Source organism: Lissotriton helveticus, chromosome 1_2 (genome assembly GCF_964261635.1).
Source record: "Lissotriton helveticus chromosome 1_2, aLisHel1.1, whole genome shotgun sequence".
In the NCBI taxonomy this organism is placed as follows: domain Eukaryota; kingdom Metazoa; phylum Chordata; class Amphibia; order Caudata; family Salamandridae; genus Lissotriton; species Lissotriton helveticus.
In genome coordinates, this window is record NC_136058.1 from 332,182,844 (window position 1) to 332,205,814 (window position 22,971).

Consider the following 22,971-nt stretch of genomic DNA (forward strand, 5'->3'; position numbering starts at 1 on the left):
GGAGGGGACACAAAGCACAAGGGGGCACAAGGAAGTCTCCAAGCCTATTAAATCAAGCCTCAAATAAATGCAAAGTTTAAAATGCACAATATACTAAAAATGCACAAAGTAAGAAGGAGAGAAGGAGAGTCATGCAGGACATACACCCACCCGTTTACCTGTTATGGATGCACCCAGTAAAAAAAGATTCCTCACCTTAAACATATGGGGAATGTGCACAGTGAGGAAGCGTTATTCGATCTACTCATATATTTAGCGTCAGCAGGCACACAATATTTCTCCAGGAAGCTCATACCACAGCAGGGGAGATGCAGCGACTGGATGGAGGGGAACCATTCATGCTACCACTACTCAGCATAGGTGAGAGGCCATGTTGGGTCAGACCTGGGGTTCCTTTTCATGTGCTCAGCACAGTCATAGACAAGGATGGAAGATACGTACTACTCGAGGGTCGATTTGATGGTTCACGTATTCTGTTATATAAGCCCCGAACATCAAGCCTTTTGGAAAGCGCTCTCCAGGGTACTAGAGCCCAAAACTCAAATTCCATGGGTACTGGGCGAGGATTATAACTGTGTGCTAGATCTCCATTAAGACAGGTCCCACGCTCCATTATAGTACTCCCCACCATATGCGCAATCGAAGTGGGTCACAGAGTGGGTATGTCACTGGGCACTTACGGATGTATGGAGAGCCACCCATCCTACACTAGACTCTTCTCCTTCTATTCTGCGCCTCACAACCTATATGTGCACTTGGATCGCATTTTATGCTCCCTCCCCTTGCTTCCCTCAGTCTGCCACACTGACTACTTAGGCTGCATCATCTCAGATCACGATGCCCATTTCAGAAAGCTGCATTGGAACGCTCCACCTCCCCCAATGCCAACATGACAGCTCCAACGAGTTTGCTAACGCGAAACACAAGAATCCTACATTCTGCATTACTTTGCTGAAAACCGCAGTACGGCTTCTACGAGGACAACTGACTGAGGTGCCTTTGAAGTAGTCACACAGGGGATTTGCTTGCAGGAGAAAAAGGGACTCCATAGGATATTAGATAAAGAAATTACACATATGAAACAGCTCCTGCCATGCCTGGAAAGAGCTGCAGGTAGCAATGTCACTAAAGGACCTGGGCTCGCAGAGGCTAAGACATGACACGACTTCCTCCTGGAGCGTCTGCGCTGGTTCAACTTTGCGGCATATGCGACAAAGACGCACAGGGAAGGAGACAAATCTGGTCGCCTCCCAGCTTGGCTGATCTGACAGGACTCCTGCGCGAGTCCTATATTAGAAATCACCTCCAATGGAGATGATCTCCTCTTTGCCAAATGCGACATACTCCAAGCCTTCCACAGCTACTACTCCCCCATATGAGGCCCCATCCCCCATACTGGAAGGTCCCTAGATTATTTCCAATCTAACCTTAACCTCCCTCAAATCCCTGCCACAACCAGAGACCCCTGAGATACTGTGATCTCATCAGCTGTTGTCAAGTAGGCTATCGATGATCTTGCAAGAAGCAAAACACTGGGCCTTGACGGACTGCCAACACAATATTATAACACCTTTTCCACCAGACTAGTGCCTCGGCCGGCAGAGATGTTCAATGAAGCCCTGCGAACTGAGGAACTCCAGCATCCACTCGGGCAATCCTGTATGGTCTCCATAGGGAACCCACCAACGTGTCATCATATTGAATGATCGCTATTTTGGGAGTAGACTCCAAGATCTTAGGGAAAACCCTCTCGAGCAGATAGGTGAAAGTCCTCCCCAAGTTCATTCATCGAGATCAATATGGCTTTGTCCAGGATGCAGTACCTCCCAAAATATCTGGCGCCTGTCTCCTATTCAAGATCAGGTACAAGGACGTTTCCAGCATACAGCCTGCCTCGAAATACATCTAGAGAAGGCGCTTGATTCAGTCGCACGGGAATACCTTTTTCGGGTTGTCCCCCACTCACTATGAGACTTTGGCCAGAATTGTTAATTCCGGTCCCAGTAACTCCCTGAAAGAGCCCCATGGATTTCTAGAAATCATACTTGTTATTTACGCACCACCATTATGTGATTTATTACATTTGAAAGTATCACTGGAAGAGACATTGTTTATTTACAATATTAGAAAATTAAACATGTACAGAAAAAAAGCAGATGCATTACAACATATACCATACATAAACCGCATAATACCCATATTAGTACTCTTTCTACATTTTGTATAAAAATCAATGTCATCTCAAAATAAAGAATAACACCCATGGCCTCCATAGTACAATAAATGAAAATATAGTTAAAATGTAAACCTACATCTAAAAGTGTGGTATAACAATATTAAATTTAAAATATCGACCTGCAGCTTTGATGATCACACAATATTGTAACTTGTACAATATTGTTAAGATAAGTAGATGTAATGACAGTATATCTGCACCCCAGTATGTATGCTATCTTCAACGGTATTGTGCAGTTATAGACCTTTCAATCATGCTTGGTGAAGGCCGATAGCTTTGTATACAATGCTATGACATTGAGCCCTTGCATGCGGGGCACACTGTGCGCTGTGCGGGCATTTTGAATAGTGGCCGGGATTCGGACTGCCCCCGGCCGTCCTCCGCACACGCCCTCAGTGACGCATGACGACCGGGGGCCGTCCCGACCGTGCAATGGGTTAAGGCCTTTCAGAAAACAATTCCATTGTGAAACCAGCCGATTGGTCATACAGTGATTTGAGAAACAAAGGCGGGACATTACATAAAACCAACGATTACATCAATAGTGAGATCTTTATTTAATTGGTTCTAAAAAAAAGGGGCAGGAATTTATTTTAAAAAAGTAGTTTCACTGAGATTCTCTAATGGGGTACAAGGATACATCGATCCAGGCCCCAACTTTCTCATGGGATAGGGCACTATATGCGTAGGCAATTACAATAGTCCTTCACAAGCAGCAGCGATTTCTCTGCATCCTAGAAGAGTTTTAATGGGAGATGAGCTCTGATCAGAGTTTACTTATGGATGGACACCTTCCTTCAGCCTAACGCGCAACTTTGCTTGGAGAGTCCAGGAGACTATACTATATACTACCCCCCAACCTTCAATGTGAGGACAACGACCACCACATATATCAACCAAGCTATGCTATGCAAAGGAAAACTGAATATTATATTCTTTACAATCACCCGCTTAAGAACATGTCCATATTGAAATCCGAAAATTCGTAGGGCGAGCACAATCCTATCACTCACATAAGTCATCAACAGCTATGAAACATCATTGAAAGTGCAACCACATTAGACAATTGTAACAACCACTTGCAGGACAGCCTGAGGTGCCCCATCCCCCCCTGTGCCCCAATTCCAGTCCAATTTAGGGAACAGCTGAAGACAAGCCTCTTCAAAGAGCACTACATCATGATGTTGTGACAGTCCACTTCAATCACTGTCTTTGCCTTTCGCACTTTACAGCACTCGGCTGCCTTTTGCTGTATACAAGGACACTCAAATGTATGTTTAGCTTTTGATCCACTGAGAGAACAATGATGTATCAGAATGTGAAACTGATGACAGCCGGTTAGGAATGATCAAAATATGTCTATAACGAAAGAAAAATAGCCAAAACCACATATTGCAAATCTGTGTATGGGGAGCGATCCGTGTTGCTCTCACACTAACAGCGCAGGAGAAGGGCTTCTTTCCTGTCTGAATTCCTCCGTGTTTGAGCACACGTGCTTTGAATGAAGCTTTTCTTACACCTATTGCATAGAAAGAACATGCTTGAATGTCACATTTCTCGTGCTTCAGAAATCTCTTTTTACAACAGTGCTCTGAGAGCCGCAACCTTCTCGGGAAATTCTCTAGTGATGTTGCGAATCAACCTTTTGTAAAAATCTTTTCCCATCATTAGTGTGGAGATGAAGCGATTAACCCATATGAATTCTCATTTGACGTTGATGATCTGTTTAAAAGGTCCAGTCCCTTGTGAGAATTCTCTTGTGATGTTGAAATTGTCTTTTGTGAAACTATCTTTGTGCTTTTAGGGTTCCAATCCAGGGTTGACAATATGGTGCCATAGATGGGTCCTTTTAATAACCCTCTTGTTGCATTCGGATGTATGATGGAACAACACACTCCATTGCAATTCAAGCCTTTACCACACATGTGTTATCACAAAAATGCCTTAACAACACGTAACATTTACCACACAATTTTCTACAACAAATATGCCATTACCATGCATGCCTTTACAACGAATTTCATTGTAAAGGCACGTATGTTGGAGGCATTTACGTGGTAAAGGTTTTCTCTGACCCTTGCCTTTTGCCATCAAACTGGTCCCTGGCACCCCCACCCCCAGGCCTTTTAAAAAGTACCCGACCCCTGCCCTGCGCCCTAAAACTATATCCCGCTGGCCCCAGCCCTTGTTAAAAATACCCAAACCTTGTCCTGAATCCTAACATTAGACCCCAGCACCTCCCCCCAGCCCTAGTTAAATCCACCCGACCTATGCCCTGAGCTGTAAAACCGGACTCCTGTGCTACCCCCCACCAGGGCCCATTTTTCACCCCACCCCACCCCACCTGCCCTATCCCCCTTACCTCACTACGCCGAGGAGGAATCTCTTCTCAGGCACCACAGGTCGTAAAGAGGAAGCGGAAGGGTCTCTCTGTTTCCTCTAACGACGCCGATAGCCTTTACCACACGGGTGCCTTTTCCACCATGCATATGCTCTTACCACTAGTACACATATGCCCTGACCATTCATACAGTTGCAACGCTAATTTGTGGTAAAGGGATATGTTGTAAAAAAAACTGCATGGTAAAGGCGACACATGGTAACAGTGCATGTGCGGTAACACATGCGTGGTAAATGCTCTGTGTGATAACAGCCACGTTGCAATGGCTGTTTCCCATCGCATTCTGTGTATACAAATGGCTTCTCACTCGTGTGGAACATCTGGTGACAGTGACGATCACTCATTCATTAAGCTCTTCTTATACTAAGTGCAAGAAAATTGCTTCCTATCTGTGTTAACACGCCGATGATACTGAAGGTCTGTCTCATGCATAAAACTCTTAACACATTCAATGCATGAAAATTGTTTCTCACCTGTGTGGATTATCTGGTGATGTTTAAAACTTGTGCACTCATTAAAACTCTTTTCAGACTGATTGTATCAAAGTGGCTTCTTTGTGGGTTTTTTTTAGGTGATTTCGAAGGGTTGACCTTTGAATAAACCTTTTTCCACATACAGTGCAAACAAAGGGCCTCTCACCAGTGTGGATGCTCAGGTGACGTGCGAGATCTGATTTATACTCAAAGCTCCTCCCACACTCGCTGCAGACAAAGGGTCTCTCGATTGCACGCTTGTGGATTCCCAGGTGGCGTTTAAGTGCCCGTAGGTTAAGGCATCTCTTCCCACATTGAGTACAGCTAAAGGGCTTCCGACCAATTTGGATGCTCTGGTCTTGTTGAAAGTCTAATTTTAACTCAAAGCTTTTTTTAATATGGATTCTTTGGTGACGCTGAAAATAAGCCTTGTACACAAATCTCTTCCCACACTCGCGGCAGAGGAAGGGTTTCTCACTTGCACGCTTGTGGATTATCAGGTGGTGTTTAAGTCCTAGCTGGTGAGTGAATCTCTTCCCACATTCAGTGCAGGGAAAGGGCTTCTCATCATTTTGAATTCCTTGGTCTTTTTTTAAGCCTAATTTAAACAAAAATCTCTTTCTAATATGGCTTTTTTGGTGACGCTGAAGATCTGACCTGTACACAAAAAATTTCTCACATTCAGAGCAGGGAAAGGGTTTCTCAATCTCACCCTTGTGTATTTTCAGGTGGCGTTTAAGCTCTGCCTGGTTGGCAAAACTCTTCTGACATTCAGTGCAGGAAAAGGGATTCTCACCATTGTGGGTTTTCTGGTGACGAAGCAGCGAGGTCTTCTGAGTAAAACTCTTCCCACAATAGGTACAAGGTATGCGCTTCCTTTCTATATGGTATTTCTGATGATAGAGACGATTCCCAATTCTTTTAAATGCCTTTTTACTATCAGTGAAGAGGGTGTGCTTGTCATCAGTTTGGAGTATTTGGGGTTGGTTCGGCACAGCCTTTGGATTGAAGGTCGTGTTTTCACAGCACGTAGTGGACTCTTTCACAAGTTTACTTCCTGAGTCTGACATACCTGACATAGAATGAAAAAAAATATATTAAGGACAATATTATTTTCTGAGTTAAACAAAAAAGATCACAGTTGCCACTTGTGAAAGTGGGGCAGTCATATTACAGACAAGCATTCTATGACAGTCAAGTACGAGAAAGATATCCCTTTGGTCCCTGATAGGTAGGTTCCACCATGTGCACTGAATGACAAAGGTTAATCTGCCCTATTACCGGCAACTGCCAAGAAGTCCAACCGTGAGCAAGTGTTAGATACCTTGAATGACAAACATGCATCAGTCTGTGCAATGACTGGAGAATGCCCAGCGGTGTAAAATCGGCATGATTTTAAGCAGGCTATAGCTCAATTACAGCAAATGTTTTACAAAAAAACTAAGAACTTCGATCCATCAGATTCTTCTGAGTAGATGGTAGTTATGGGGAAACCATTTTGTAGTTAATATGTTCTGTTAGTCAGGAGACTTTTGAATGTTTTAAAACAGGATCACCTGCACTTTTTAAGTTTGGACACAGACAGCTTTAGTCCTCTGCCTGAGAACATATTATCAATAAAAAAATAGAGGACTTTAGTTGGGCCTCATCAGCTGTTGGATGCTTTGCACCAGTCACCTTTAGCCATAGCTTGTGGAATTTTTTTTTTATACGTAGAGGCATTTTGCAAGTTGACGTTTTTCGGTGGTGTTTGACAAAGAAATCTGTCTCCCAGATAAGAAACAGTGTCCCCACATCACCAGTCTGCAGCCCCACCAGTTAGGTGCTGCAGGAGAGTGGCAGGGTAGGAAAATGCTACTCACCAGTATGCATCTGTTCTTGGCATGTAGAGCTGCAGAGTCTCACACTGAGCATTAGATCGCCACCTGGTGTTGGGCTCGGATGATTGCATGTTGTTGTCTTATTGGAAGAAGTCTTTGTAGTCACAAGATAGGTGACTCCTCCCTTGGATAATAGTGCGCATGGGCATCAACTCCATCCTTAGATTGTTTTTCGCCATGTTGGGAAATGATGGAGTTAGTAGAAATAGAAAAGTGATGTCCATGTGTGTATATCTAATTAAGATAAAAAACTGGAACACATACAGGTCCTGGGGAGGCGGGTGGGCGTGTGAGACTCTGCAGCTCTACAAGCCTAGAACAGATGCATATTGGTAAGTAGCATTTTCCGTTCGAGGCATATGAGCTGCAGATCTCAATCTGAGCATTGACTATACAGCAGTATCTCCCCTAGCGGTGGTCGCCTGTATCTGTTGCAATAGTTTGAAATAGAGTTTTGAGGACAGCTTGGCCTACAGCAGCTTGCTGCTTTGCTGGTACATCAACACAATAGTGTTTTGTGAATGTGTGTATGGTAGACCATGTTGCTGCTCTACATATGTCTTCTAGAGGAATGTTTCCTAGGAAAGCCTTAGAGGCTCCTAGTTTGCGTGTGGAGTGCGCTCTAGGAGGAACTGTTAGTGTACGTTTTTCTTTCTGATAGTATATTTGTATACATTTTACAATCCACCTAGCAATTCCAGCTTTGGAGATGGGGTTGCCTTTATGTGGTGGTGAGAAAGCTACAAATAGTTGTTTTGCTTTCGAAAAGCTTTGGTTCTGTCAATGTAATGGAGAAGGGCTCTTTTGACATCTAGGGTGTGTAGAGCTCTTTCTGCTACAGAGTCTGGGTTTTGAAAAAACACTGGTAACTCTACTGATTGGTTTAGATGAAAAGACATAATGACTTTAGGAAGTTTTTTTTATTTGTTCTCAGGACCACTTTGCTACGGTGTAACTGCAGGATTGGTTCTTCTATAGTGAAGGCTTGAATTTCACTAACTCTCCTGAGAGAGGTGATAGCAATAAGGAATGTTGTTTTCCATGTGAGGAATTGCAGCTCACATTTGTGTAAAGGTTCAAAGGGGGGTCCCATGAGCCTGGTAAGAACAATGTTTAGGTTCCACACTGGAGAGGGTGGTAACCTAGGGGGAATTATTATTTTTAAGCTTTCCATAAATGCTTTTATTGCAGGTACTCTAAATAATGATAGGTGTTGTCTATTTTGTAGGTACGCAGCAATGGCTGCAAGATGAAGCCTTATAGATGAATCCGCTCGGTTACATCTTTGTAAATGTAGAAGGTAGCAAATGATATTCTGGATAGAAGCATCCAGGGGATCAATTTGGTTATTAGTGCAGTAAATGACAAATCATTTCCATTTTTCTGCATAACAAGCTCTAGTAGTAAATGTAAATGTAAATGTACAGGAATTTATATAGCGCAAATCACCAAGCGGTTTCTAAGCGCTTGCTTAGGGAACCCGTCCTGGTATTCCCCTGTGAGATAACCCCGGCAGGGTATCCGCAAGGTGAAAGCCAGGCATCCCGCCGCGAGGGGCCGTTGTGGAGATTAAGCAAGCTATTGCCCAGAGTCGCAGAGTGTGAACCCGTGAATCAAGTAGGCACCGGAGCGAGAATTGTCGAGTCCATGGACATTTTAGGACTCAAGACCCCGCCGAGCCGGGAATTGAACACTGGTCCCGGGCTGACCTCTGCTTTCAGGTCTGCCTCCTCTAACCAGTGAGCCACACTTCTCCAGTAGGTCTTCTGGCTTCTTTAATGATATTCATACAGTCTGGAGGTAGCTTAAGATAACCAAACTCTAAAACTTCAGGAGCCAGATTGCTAGATTCAGATGATTTGGATCTGGATGTCTGATGTCTCCATGGTTCTGCATTAGCATTGATGGTGTCAGACACAGTTTTTGGTGCGGAACTAGCGAGAGTGCCAGCAGTGTTGTGAACCACGGTTGCCGTGCCCATGTGTGAGCTACTAAGATCATTTTGAGAGATTGTTGTCTTAGTTTGCGCACTACTAGTGGTTTTAGTGGGGTTGGCGGAAAAGCGTACGCAAATCTGCCTGACCAGTTCATCCATATCGCATTGCCCTTGGACAGCGGGTGTGGAAACCTGGCGGCGAATGCTGGGCATTTTGCGTTTTCGTGTGTGGCGAACAGATCTATGTCTGGTTGACCCCACTTCTGAAAGAACGGTAGGAGAACTTGTGGATGTAGTTCCCATTCGTGAATCTGTTGTGTCTGCCAACTTAACAGATCTGCTATCTGATTGTGAACCCCTGGAAGGTGTTCTGCCAATAGATATATTTTTTGTGGAATGGCCCATCTCCAGATGTCTTGTTCAAGCTGGGACAGTTGTAGAGAGTGAGCCCCCCCTTGTTTTTGTATATAGTACATGGCTGTCATGTTGTCCGTCCGGATTAATACAGCTTTGTTTTGTACATGTACTTGAAAAGACTTGAGTGCTAAGAATATTGCTAGCAGCTCTAAGTGATTGATGTGGAGCAGTTTTTGCTGAGTGGTCCACTTTCCCTGAGTTGTATGGTGTAGAAGATGGGCTCCCCATCCTGTTAGGGATGTGTCTGTTGTAAGTACTATTTGTGGAACAGGCTCTAGGAACTGCCACTCTTTGGACAATTATTTTGTGTTTCACCACTGCAGAGAGCTATCTGTGCGGCTGTTGACCAACACCAGGTCTGTAAGTTTCTCTTGAGCCTGGTTCCACTGTTGTACTAGGCATTCTTGTAATGGGCGCATTTGCAGTCTTGAATATGGTACAGTAAAAATGCAAGACGCCATCATGCCTGTTAGATGCATGAACACTCTGGCTGGGAGAGAGTGTTGGTCATGAAAGTTTGAAAGTTTGAATGCTCTGTGTCCTTGTTGGACTGGGATACGCTAGAGCTGTGGACGTTCTTATTGTAGCCCCTAGGTATTGATGTACATGAGAGGGCTGAAGATGCGACTTGGTGTAGTTGATTGTGAACCCTAAGTCATGTAGTGTTTGAATTGTTTGAGATGTGTGTTGTACACACTGATCGAATGATTTGGCTTTTATGAGCCAATCGTCTAAGTATGGGAAGACATGTATATGTTGTCTTCTGAGATGTGCTGCTACTACTGCTAGGCACTTTGTAAACACTCTTGGTGCAGTTGTGACCCCGAATGGAAGGACTTTGAACTGATAGTGTTGTCCTTCTAGCACGATCCTTAGATACTTCCTGTGAGCAGGATGTATGGGAATGTGGAAGTAGGCGTCTTTTAGATCCAGTGTAGTAAGAAAGTCGCCTTTTTGCAACAACGGGAGTACTTGTTGTAGAGTGATCATATGAAAATGATCTGAGTGTATGTACAGATTGAGGGGCCTGAGATCTAGGAATTGGTCTTAGTGTCCGTCCTTCTTGTTTATTAGGAAATACAGCGAGTAAACCCCTGTTCCTTGATGTTGTAGTGGAACTATCTCTTTTGCGTCATTTTGAAGCAATGCTATAACCTCTTTTGTGAGCAGCCTAATATGTTCTACAGACATTGGACGCTGTCTGGGTGGTATGTGTGGAGGGGTAGCTGTAAGTTCTAGGCAGTAACCATATTGGATAATTTGTCTTACCCACTTGTCTGTTGTGATGGAATTCCAAACAGGTATTAACAGAGTTACTCTGCCCCCTAGAGAAGTGGAATGCTGTTTGGGAAGCAGAAGGAAGTCACTGTCTTGTGGTGAGAGAGGATCGATTATTGTTGTTTCCTCTATCTCTTCCCTTATTGTTGTTGCCTCTATAACCTCCTCTAAAATATCCTTTATTGGAGGATGTTTGTATATTTATTTTAAAGGACGTTGAATTGTCCACTCCAGCTTGTTTGGAGCCTCCTCTATAAAAGGAGCGACGAAAAGAGCCTCGTGCTTGGGTGGATTGCAGAGAACCCATAGATTTGGCGCTATCAGTGTCCTTTTTCATTTTCTCGAGTGTTGTGTCTACCTCTGGTCCAAACAACTGCTGTTGGTTGAATGGTTGGTTTAAGATTGTAGTCTGCACTTCTTGCTTAAAACCTGAGATGTGTAGCCACGCATGACGTCTCAGGAGGACACTGGGGTTTATTGCCCTGGATGCAGTGTCTGCCACATCAAGTGCGCATTTAATAGAAGCGTTTGAGATAAGCTTACCCTCTTGTATAAGGTAATTTGCTTGTGCCTTATATTGGTCAGGTAGATGCTGTAAGATTGTCTCTAACTGATCATAGTGAGCCCTGTCACATCTTGCAAGTAGGGCTTGTGTGTTGGCTATTCTCCATGTGTTGCTCGCTTGGGCAGCTATTCTTTTGCCTGAAGCATCTATTATCTTCGATACCTTATCAGGGGGTGGTGCTTCGCCTGATGTTTGGGAATGTTCTCTTTTCCTAGCGTTGGAAACGACTAGGGAGTCTAAGGGTAGCTGTCCCTTTATATAGGCAGGGTCCCCAGGAGCAACCTGTATTTTTTCTCTATCTTTGGGTTTATGATTCTAGCTCTTACAGGATCTTTAAACACTTCTGGTGCGTGCTTAATGACTCCCTTAATCATTGGTAGTATTTGCACAGATTTTTGGGATTGTTCAAAAGTGTCTAATAAAAAATCTTCCTCTGCCTCATCTGAATGCATTGTGATAGATGGCAGCCCTATTAAGTAAGTGTCCAAACCCAATGTTGTCTTCTGGAGGGGAAGGTTTGGATGGATATGTATGTGGGTCAGGAATATCTGGTACATCTTGTGGATTTGGGTATTCCCAGTCTGGTATGCCGCTTGGGTATGGAAAAGGCTCATCTGTGCCTCCCCCTCCCCCTAGGCTATACTCGTCCTCATTCTGAGGAGGTGTATGTGGTGAAGAATGAGGAGGAGAAGTTTGAGGTGAGATGTCTGAAGGAATAGGAGATGAAGAAGAAGGAGGTATAGGAGAAGAAGGGTGCATCTGAGATGTGGCACAATCTTTCTTCTTGACAGGCACTTGAGGTGGAGGTGCTGTGTCGGATTTCCTCTTCCTGTAGGGTAAAGTGGAGATATGTCCTGTTTTTGGATCAATGTGGAGCCTTTTTTGTAAAGGATCTGGTGTAAAAAGCTCTTCTTGTTGAAGAACCACTTTCGGTGCTGATTTTTCGGTTCCGGGCATGGTTTCTACTTGTTTTTCGCTTTAGGAGTCGGTGTAGAGTCCATTGGCGTAGATTTCGGCACAGGAGGTGTTGTCTTTGGGGCCGAAGCCTGTTTTCGGACTCGGTATCGTCGGAAGCAGGCTTTGTGGGCTTCGGTACCGAATGTATTGTTTTCGGAGTCGAAGCTGTCTTTGTCGGCTTCGAGGCATCAGAAGCATGCTTTACTGCTTTCGGAGCCATCTTGTCTCTCGGAGTCGACGGTTTGCGAGTGTCTTTCGGAACCGTGACTTCTTTCAGTTTCAGTGCCGAGGGAGCTGGTAGTATCGGCACGTGATGTTTGCTTGGTATGGAGCTACCGGAAGGCTTAATTATTGTCTTCGGAGCCAGGCTCGATGGCGGGGCTTTCGAAGTAGTTTTTTGTTCTCGACTGGACCCCGGAGGTGTAGTGTTGACCATAGCCTTCGATTTGGGTGTTGGGGCTGGGACAGGGGCAGTGGTACTCACGCACTGACCCAAGGGTTGGAGTCATCGGAGTCGTCTGCCTCGGATATGTTTTGGAGATCATCTGAATCCTCCTCTGGAACGCATGGTTCTTCGTCGAAGATATCCACTGGTTCCGGAGCTGATCTCTGCTTGTCGTGTCGACGGGCCCTCCGATCCCGAATGGTCTTCTTGGATCGAAAAGATGCACAGGCTATACAGCTGGATTTGTCGTGATCAGGCGATAGGCACAATTTACAGACACGTGATGGTCACTGTGTGGAAATTATGCTCCACATTCCGGGCATCTTTTGAATGGCGTCCTTTCCATGAGTTGTAGACCTCACGGCGTGGATAGGCCCAACGGCCTGCGTCGACGACTGGAATCGAGCTGATGAAGTCGAGTCGATGTTTGTTGATATCGGAAGTTGTGTGGTGAAGTTTGAATACATTTTTACGCATCAAATTACTTGAGAAGTAGGTTTCCAACCGGAGCGGAAAAGTTTCATCCGAACCCAGTGGCGGAAAAAAACAATCTAAGGATGGAGTTGATGCCCATGCTCACTATTGTCCAAGGGAGGAGTCACCTATCTCGTGACTACACAAACCTCTTCCAAGAAGAGAACAACATGCAATCATCCGAGCCCAACACCAGGTGGTGATCTAATGCTCAGTGTGAGATCTGCAGTTCATATGCTTCAAACAGTGGGTTTTTCTTTAATGTATGTGTTAGGTGCAGTGCAAGCCTAACCTTAAGAAACACATTACGCTGAGATTTAAATTAAGTGGTGATCGGGATGGCCTAACTCCTAGATGGCCACTAAGAAGTGTTGCAAGGCTGTCCAGGAGGAGAGTCAAGAGAGGAAGCGCAGGAGGCATGGGAAACCAGCCTCTGAAGCTCCTCCGATACCGGGGGATGGGGCACTGGAAGAGGTGGCCCTGAATCCAACCTGACAGGATATTGCCTATGTAGGAGACCTGTCTGAGCTTGCTAGTTGGCAAGTTGTGATTGGGCCGACCAGGGAGGAATTCTGCAAGGTGCAGAGAAAGTGGCAAACCCTAGAGGGGCTGAGACAGCAAGCTGAAGCCCAGGCACCTGATGAAACCTCTGGAGATCACCTTATTTACTAGGAGAACAGCTTCCTTTACAGTGAGCCCAGGGCACCTATGCATAGGGCAGCACGTGTATTTGTGGTTCCCAAATGTTGCAGAGCCTTCCTACTGGATTTGCTCACTAGATACCCATCACAGGACTTATGGGGAAGGACAAGACCTCTGACAAGCATGTCAAGCACTTTTATTGGTCCCGGATTAGAACAGCCTCAGATGCTTTCTGTCAGACTTGTCTAACCTACCAAGCCAGAAGGAAGACAGGGAAGAGGTTCAAAGCTCCCCTCACTCACAAACCTGTCAGCACCCCCTTTTAGAAGGTGGGCATCAACACTGTTGGGTCCTTGGGCCCGTAACTGCCTTGGGCAACAGGTTTACTATGGGTTTGGTGGACCATGCCACACGCTAGAGGTCAACCCTCTGAGAACCATAACTACACCTGAAGTGGCCAGGGCCTTGATGAGGATTTTTACCAAAGTTGGTTTCCACAAGGAAGTAGTGTCAGACAGGGGCATCAACTTCATGTTCACGTACATGAAGCCCATGTGGAAGGAATGAGGGGTAACCTTTATGTGCTCCACACCCTATCACTCCCAGGCTAATAGGCTGGTTGAGAGATTCAACCTCAAGGGGCATGATTATGGGCTACCATCTTTTGCCCTTGCTTCTCTATGCATACAGGGAGGTAGCACAGAAAGGAGAATGATTCAGACCTCTTGAACACCTCTATTGTTACTTTGTAAGGGAACCTCTCGGTTTAGTGAAGGGGGGGCAAGCTCCCAAGACGCCCTCTCAGGATGTGGTAAGCTACATGGGGGTCCCCCGCAACCAAATAAAGAAGTTCTGTGGGAAATTAGAAGCGAGCCAGGAGATGATTAAGCAATGGTATGTGTAGGTAAATGGGTATGCAGTTCCTATAGAGGTGAGGGAGAAGATGTCCTAACAGGCCACGTATTTTGGAACCAAAGGGTTGGTTCCTTTTTGGATTAAGAGCCCTCACACACTGTAGGGGGCTTTTTGGCAAAGATCTTATCACTTCCATCATATCACTCTTTTATCCAAAGCTATATGTGAGCTCGTTGATCCCAGGCCCCTCAAAGATCGTTGAACAGGGCCCTATGTTTGGTTCACAGATATAATATCAAAACCAGATTGTGTAATAAAATATGTTGTATCCTTATAGAAGATCATTTTTCTCCCCCATAGTATTAGACATGAATGGAATAGTTTAATCCATCTATCCCAAGGAATGCCTGGCTGCCCTTCATCATTTAAAAATGGTGGAGGCTGGCTCATGTTTGCTACAGCCATGTTGAGGATGATATATATGAATGTAAAATATAGATAAGATTTTATAACATTCTAAATATAATAGTGTACTTGACAGCCCCCTGGTAATGCTTGCAATATTATATATGTGCAGGAAGAGGATTAACAATAATATATGTAAACAATAGTAAATACATAGTACTCTCATTATAAGTCACTTTTACTCCATTGCTAAATATGACATGCCATGGTTGGGTCAGACCTGGGGTTCCTTTTCATGTGCTCAGCACAGTCATAGACAAGGATTGAAGATACGAACTACTCGAGGGCCGATTTGATGGTTCACGTATTCCCTTATAAATGCCCCGAACATCGAACATCAAGCCTTTTGGAAAGCGATCTCTGGGGTGCTAGCGCACAAAAACTCAAAATCTATGGAGGCGAGGATTATAACTGTGTGCTAGATCTCCATTTAAACAGATCCCACGCTCCTTTATAGTACTCCCCACCATATGCGCAATCGAAGTGGGTCACAGAGTGGGTATGTTACTGGGCACTTACGGATATATGGAGAACCACCTATCCTACACTAGACTCTTCTCCTTCTACTCTGCACCTCACAACCTATATGTGCACTTGGATCGCATTTTATGCTCCCTCCCCTTGCTTCCCTCAGTCTGCCACACTGACTACTTAGGCTACATCATCTCAGATCACGATGCCCAATTCACAAAGCTGCAGTGGAACGCTCCACCTCCCCCAATGCCCACATGACAGCTCCAACGAGTTCGTCTGGAAGATTCAGGCTACCGCGAAACACAAGAATCACACATTCTGAGTTACTTTGCCGAAAAACGCAGTGCGACATCTACAAGGACAACTGACTGAGGTGCCGTTGAAGTAGTCACACAGGGGTTTTGCTTGCAGGAGATAATAGGACTCCATAGGATATTAGATAAAGAAATTACACAGATGGACCAGCTCCTGCCATGCCTGGAAAGAGCTGTAGGTCGCAATGTCACTAAAGGACCTGGGCTCGCAGAGGCTAAGACACGACACACCTTCCTCCTGGAGCACCTGCGCTGGTTCAACATTGCTGCATATGCGGCAAAGACGCACAAGGAAGGGGACAAATCTTGTTGCCTCCTAGCTTGGCTGATCTGACAGGACTCCTGCCGAGTCCTATATTAGAAATCGCTTCCAATGGAGGTGCTCTCCTCTTTGCCCAAAGCAAAATACTCCAAGCCTTCCTCAGCTACTACTCGCCCATATGAGGCCCCATCCCCCATACGGGAAGGTCCCTAGATTGTTTCCAATCTAACCTTAACCTCACTCAAATCCCTGCCACAACCAGAGACCCCTGAGATACTGTGATCTCATCAGAAGTTGTCAAGTAGGCTATTGATGATCTTGCAAGAAGCAAAACACTGGGCCTTGACGGACTGCCAACAGAATATTATAAAACATTTTTCACCAGTCTAGTGCCTCGGCGGGCAGAGATGTTCAATGAAGCCCTACGAACCAGGGAACTCCAGCAGCCACTTGGGCAATCCTGTATGGTCTCCATAGGGAACTCACCAACGTGTCATCATGTTGACTGATCACTATTTTGGGAGTACACTCCAAGATCTTAGGGAAGCCCTCTCCGGCAGATAGGTGAAAGTCCTCCCCAAGTTCATTCATCGAGATCAATATGGCTTTGTCCAGGATGCAGTACCTCCCAAAATATCTGGCGCCTGTTTCATATTCAAGATCAGGTACAAGGACGTTTCCAGCATACAGCCTGCCTCGAAATACATCTAGAGGATGCGCTTGATTCAGTCGCGAGGGAATACCCTTTTCAGGTTGTCCCCCACTCACTATGAGATGTTGCCCAGAATTGTTCATTCCGGTCCCAGTAACTCCCTGGAAGAGCCCCATGGATTTCTAGAAATCAGACTTGTTATTTACCCACCAACATTATGTGATTTATTACATTTGAAAGTATCACTGGAAGAGACATTGTTTATTTACAATATTAGAAAATTAAACATGTACAGAAAAAAAGCAGATGCATTACAACATATACCATACATACACCGCATAATACCCATATTAGTACTCTTTCTACCTTTTGTATAAAAATCAATGTCATCTCAAAATAAAGAATAACACCCATGCCCTCCATAGTACAATAAATGAAAATATAGTTAAAATGTAAATCTACATCTAAAAGTGTGGTATAACCATATTAAATTTAAAATATCGATCTGCAGCTTTGATGATCACACAATATTTTAACTTGCACAATATTGTTAAGATAAGTAGATGTAATGACAGTATATCTGCACCCCAGTATGTATGCTATCTTCAACGGTATTGTGCAGTTATAGATCTTTCAATCATGCTTGGTGAAGGCCGATAGCTTCGTATACAATGCTATGACATTGAGCCCATTTAACCCCTTGCATGCGGCGCACATTTTGCGCTGTGCGGGCGTTTTGAATAGTGGCCGGTATTCGGACTGCCCCCGGCCGTCCTCCGCACACGCCCTCAGTGACGCATGACGGCCGGGGGCCGTCCCGACCATGCAATGGGTTAAGGCCTTTCAGAAAACAATTCCATTGCGAAACCAGCCGATAGGTCATACAGTGATTTGAGAAACAAAGGCGGGACATTACATAAAACCAACGATTACATCAATAGTAAGATCTTTATTTAATTGGTTCTAAAAAAAAGGGGCAGGAATTTATGAAAAGAAAGTGGTTTCACTGAGATTCTCTAATGGGGTACAAGGATACATCGATCCAGGCCCCAACTTTCTCATGGGATAGGGTGCTATATGCGTAGGCAATTACAATAGTCCTTCACAAGCAGCAGAAATTTCTCTGCATCCTAGAAGTCTTTTAATGGGAGATGAGCTCTGATCAAAGTTTACTTATGGATGGACACCTCCCTTCAGCCTAACGCGCAACTTTCCTTGGAGAGTCCAGGAGACTATACTATATACTACCCCCCAACCTTGAATGTGAGGACAACAACCACCACATATATCAACCAAGCTATGCTACGCAAAGGACAACTGAATATTATATCCTTTACAATCACCCGCTTAAGAACATGTCCATATTGAAATCCAGAAATTCGTAGGGCGAGCACAATCCTATCACTCACATAAGTCATCAACAGCTATGAAACATCATTGAAAGTGCAACCACATTAGACAATTGTAACAACCACTTTCAGGACAGCCTGAGGTGCCCCATCCCCCCTATGCCCCAATTCTAGTCCAATTTAGGGAACAGCTGAAGACAAGCCTCTTCAAAGAGCACTACATCATGATGTTGTGACAGTCCACTTCAATCACTGTCTTTGCCTTTCACACTTTACAGCACTCTGCTGCCTTTTGCTGTATACTAGGACACTCAAATATATGTTTAGCTTTTGATCCACTGAGAGAACAATGATGTATCAGAATGTGAAACTGATGACAGCCAGTTAGGAATGGTCAAAATATGTCTATAACGATAGACAAATGGCCAAAACCACATAATGGAAATCTGTGTATGGGGAGCGATCCGTGTTGCTCTCACACTAACAGCGCAGTAGAAGTGCTTCATTCCTTTCTGAATTCCTCCGTGTTTGAGCACGCGTGCTTGGAATGAAGCTTTTCTTACACCTATTGCATAGAGAGAACATGCTTGAATGTCACATTTGACGTGCTTCAGAAATCTCTTTTTACAACAGTGCTCTGAGAGCCGCAACCTTCTTGGGAAATTCTCTAGCAATGCTGTGAATGAACCCATCATTAGTGTGGAGATGAAGCGATTAACCCATATGAATTCTCATTTGACGTTGATGATCTGTTTAAAAGGTCCAGTCCCTTGTGAGAATTCTCTTGTGATGTTGAAATTGTCTTTTGTGAAACTATCTGTGCTTTTAGGGTTCCAATCCAGTGTTGACAGTATGGTGCCGTAGATGGGTCCTTTTAATAAACCTTTTGTTGCATTCGGATGTATGATGGAACAACGCACTCCATTGCAATGCATGCCTCTACCACGCATGTGTTACCAGGCGAATGCCTTAACAACACGAAACATTTACCACACAATTTTCTACAACAAATATGCCATTACAACGAATTTCATTGTAAAGGCACGTATGTTAAAGGCATTTACGTGGCAAAGGTTTTCTCTGACCCTTGCCCTTTGCCTTCAAACTGGTCCCTGGCACCCCCAGGCCTTTTAAAAAGTACCCGACCCCTGCCCTGCGCCCTAAAACTATTCCCCAGTGCGACCCCACTGGTCCCCAGCCCTTGTTAAAAATACCCAACCCCTGCCCTGAGCCCTAAAACTAGACCCCAGGGTGACACCCCGCTGGTCCCCAGCCCTAGTTGAAAATACCCGTCCCCTACCCTGAGCTGTAAAACCGGACTCCTGTGCTACACCCCACCCCGGCCCATTTTTCACCCCACCCCACCTGCCCTATCCCCCTTACCTCACCACGCTGAGGAGGAATCTCTTCTCAGGCACCGCAGGTCGTAAAGAGGAAGCGGAAGGGTTGCCCCGTTTCCTCTAACAACGCCGATAGCCTTTATCACACAGGTGCCTTTACCACCATGCATATGCTCTTACCACCAGTACAACACATATGCCCTGACCATTCATACCGTTGCAACGCTAATTTGTGGTAAAGGGATATGTTGTAAAAAAAACTGCATGGTAAAGGCGATGCATGGTAACAGTGCATGTGCGGTAACACATGCTTGGTAAATGCTCTGTGTGATAACAGCCACGTTGCAATGGCTGTTTCCCATCGCATTCTGTGTATACAAATGGCTTCTCACTCGTGTGGAACATCTGGTGACAGTGACGATCACTCATTCATTAAGCTCTTCTTATACTAAGTGCAAGAAAATGGCTTCTTATCTGTGTGAACACGCCGATGATACTGAAGGTCTGTCTCATGCATAAAACTCTTAACACATTCAATGCATGAAAATTGTTTCTCACCTGTGGATTATCTGGTGATGTTTAAACCGTGTACACAGATTAAAACTCTTTTCAGACTGATTGCATGAAAGTGGCTTCTTTGTGTTTTCGTTTTATGTGATCTCGAAGGGTTGAACTTTGAATAAACCTTTTTCCACATACAGTGCAAACATAGGGCCTCTCACCAGTGTGGATTCTCAGGTGACGTGCAAGATCTGATTTATACTCAAAGCTCCTCCCACACTCGCTGCAGACAAAGGGTCTCTCGATTGCACGCTTGTGGATTCCCAGGTGGCGTTTAAGTGCCCGTAAGTTAAAGCAGCCCTTCCCACATTGAGTACAGCGAAAGGGCTTCCCATCAATTTGGATGCTCTGGTCTTGTTGAAAGTCTAATTTAAACACAAAGTTTTTCTTAATATGGGTTCTTTGGTGACGCTGAAAATAAGACTTGTACACAAATCTCTTCCCACACTCGCGGCAGAGGAAGGGTTTCTCACTTGCACCCTTGTGGATTATCAGGTGGCGTTTAAGTCCTATCTGGTGAGTAAATCTCTTCCCACATTCAGTGCAGGGAAAGGGCTTCTCATCATTTTGAATCCTTTGGTCTTTTTTTAAGCCCAATTTAAACACAAATCTTTTTCTAATATGGCTTTTTTGGTGACGCTGAAGATCTGAACTGTACACAAAGCATTTCCCACATTCAGAGCAGGGAAAGGGTTTCTCAATCTCACCTTTGTGTATTTTCAGGTGGCGTGTAAGCCCTGCCTGGTTGGCAAAACTCTTCTGACATTCGGTGCAGGAAAAGGGCTTCTCACCATTATGGGTTTTCTGGTGGCGAAGAAGAGAGGACTTCTCAGTAAAACTCTTCCCACAATAGGTACAAGGTAAGCGCTTCTTTTCTATATGGTATTTCTGACGATATCGACGATTCCCAATTCTTTTAAATGCCTTTTTACTATCAGTGAAGAGGGTGTGCTTGTCATCAGTTTGGAGTATTTGGTGTTGGTTAAGCACAGCCTTTGGATTAAAGGTCCTGTTTTCACTGCATGTAGTGGACTCTTTCACGCGTTTATTTCCCGAGTCTGACATACCTGACATAGAATGAAAAGAAATATATTACGGAAAATATTATTTTCTGAGTTAAACAAAAAAGATCACAGTTGCCACTTGTGAAAGTGGGGCAGTCATATTACAGACAAGCAATCTATGACAGTCAAGTACGAGAAAGATATCCCTTTGGTCCTTGATAGGTAGGTTCCACCATGTGCACTGAATGACAAAGGTTAATCTGCCCTATTACTGGCAACAGCCAAGAAGTCCAACCGTGAGCAAGTGTTAGATACCTTGAATGACAAACATGCATCAGTCCGTGCAATGACTGGAGAATGCCCAGCGGTGTAAAATCGGCATGATTTTAAGCAGGCTATAGCTCAATTACAGCCAATGTTTTACAAGAAAACAAAGAACTTCGATCCATCAGATTCTTCTGAGTAGATGACAGCCTGGTAGTTATGGGGAAACCATTTTGTAGTTAATATGTTCTGTTAGTCAGGAGACATTTGAATGTTTTAAAACAGGATCACCTGTACTTTTTAAGTTTGGACACAGACAGCTGTCTGTCTTCTGTCTAAGAACATATTATCAATAAAAAATAGAGGACTTTAATTCGGCCTCATCAGCTGTTGGATGCTTTGCACCAGTCACCTGTAGCCATAGCTTGTGGAAAATATAATTTATACGTAGAGGCATTGTGCAAGTTCAAGTTTTTCAGTGGTGATTGAGAAAGAAATCTGTCTCCCAGATAAGAAACAGTGTCCCCACATCACCAGTCTGCAACCCTACCAGTTAGGTGCTGCAGGAGAGTGGCAGGGTAAGTGGGTTTTTCTTTAATGTATGTGTTAGGTGCAGTGCAAGCCTAACCTTAAGATAGACGTTACGCTGAGATTTAAAATAGTTGGTGATCGGGATGGCCCAACTCCTAGATGGCCACCAAGAAGTGTTGTAAGGCTGTCCAGGAGGAGAGTCAAGAGAGGAAGGGCAGGAGGCATGGCTAATCAGCCTCTGAATCTCCCGCGATATCGGTGGATGGGTCACTGGAGGAGGTGGCCCTGGATCCAACCTGGGAGGACATTGCCTATGTAGGAGACCTGTCTGAGCTTGCTGGGTGGCAAGCTGTGTTTGGGCGGACCAGGGAGGAATTCTGCAAGGTTCAGAGAGACTTGCAAACCCTAGAGGGGCTGAGACAGCAGACTGAAGCCCAGGCACCTGATGACACCTCTGTAAATCACCTTATTTACTAGGAGAACAGCTTCCTTTACAGTGAGCCTAAGGCACCTATGTCTAGGGCAGCACGTGTGTTGGTGGTTCCCCAATGTTGCAGGGCCATCTTACTGGGTTTTTCTCACAAGATACCCCTCAGAGGACATATGGAGAATGACAAGACCTTTGACAAGCTTGTCAAGTACTTTTATTGGCCCTGGATTAGAACAGCCTCAGATGCTTTCTGTCAGACTTGTCTAACCTACCAAGCCAGAAGGAAGACAGGGAAGCAGTTTAAAGCTCCCCTCACTAACAAACCTGTTGGCACCCTCTTTTTAGAAGGTGGGCATCAACACTGTTGGGTCCTTGGGCCCGGAAACTGGCTTGGGCAACAGGTTTACTATGGGTTTGGTGGACCATGCCACACGCTACAGAGGCCATCCCTCTGAGAACCATAACTACACCTGAAGTGGCAAGGTCTTTGATGAGGATTTTTACCAGAGTTGGTTTCCACAAGGAAGTTGTGTCAGACAGGAGCATCAACTTCATGCTCACGTACATGAAGCCCATGTGGAAGGAATGAGGGGTAACCTTTATGTGCTCCACACCCTGTCACTCCCAGGCTAATAGGCTTGTTGAGAGATTCAACAAGATCCTCAAGGGCATGATTATGGGCTACCAGAGCCCAGGAGGCTGAAGTGGGAGATCTTTTGCCCTTGTCACTCTATGCATACAGGGAGGTAGCACAGAAAGGAGAAGG

General features: G+C 44.8%; 1 protein-coding gene across 2 annotated transcripts in view; it reads right to left on the minus strand.

Annotated features, from left to right (window-relative positions):
* Window positions 1-4,271: 4,271 nt before the first annotated feature.
* LOC144803331 (uncharacterized) overlaps window positions 4,272-22,971 on the minus strand; it is a 293,440-nt gene continuing 274,740 nt past the window's right edge. Inside the window, exon 6 of one of the 2 annotated variants that reach the window (XM_078671859.1) lies at window positions 4,272-6,182. In XM_078671859.1, the coding sequence (XP_078527985.1) occupies window positions 5,164-6,182 (1,019 nt within the window). In that variant the 3' untranslated portion in view covers window positions 4,272-5,163. Of the gene's footprint in view, window positions 6,183-16,972; window positions 21,044-22,971 lie in introns of those variants that run through there. The other variant, XM_078671860.1, reaches the window with a different exon arrangement.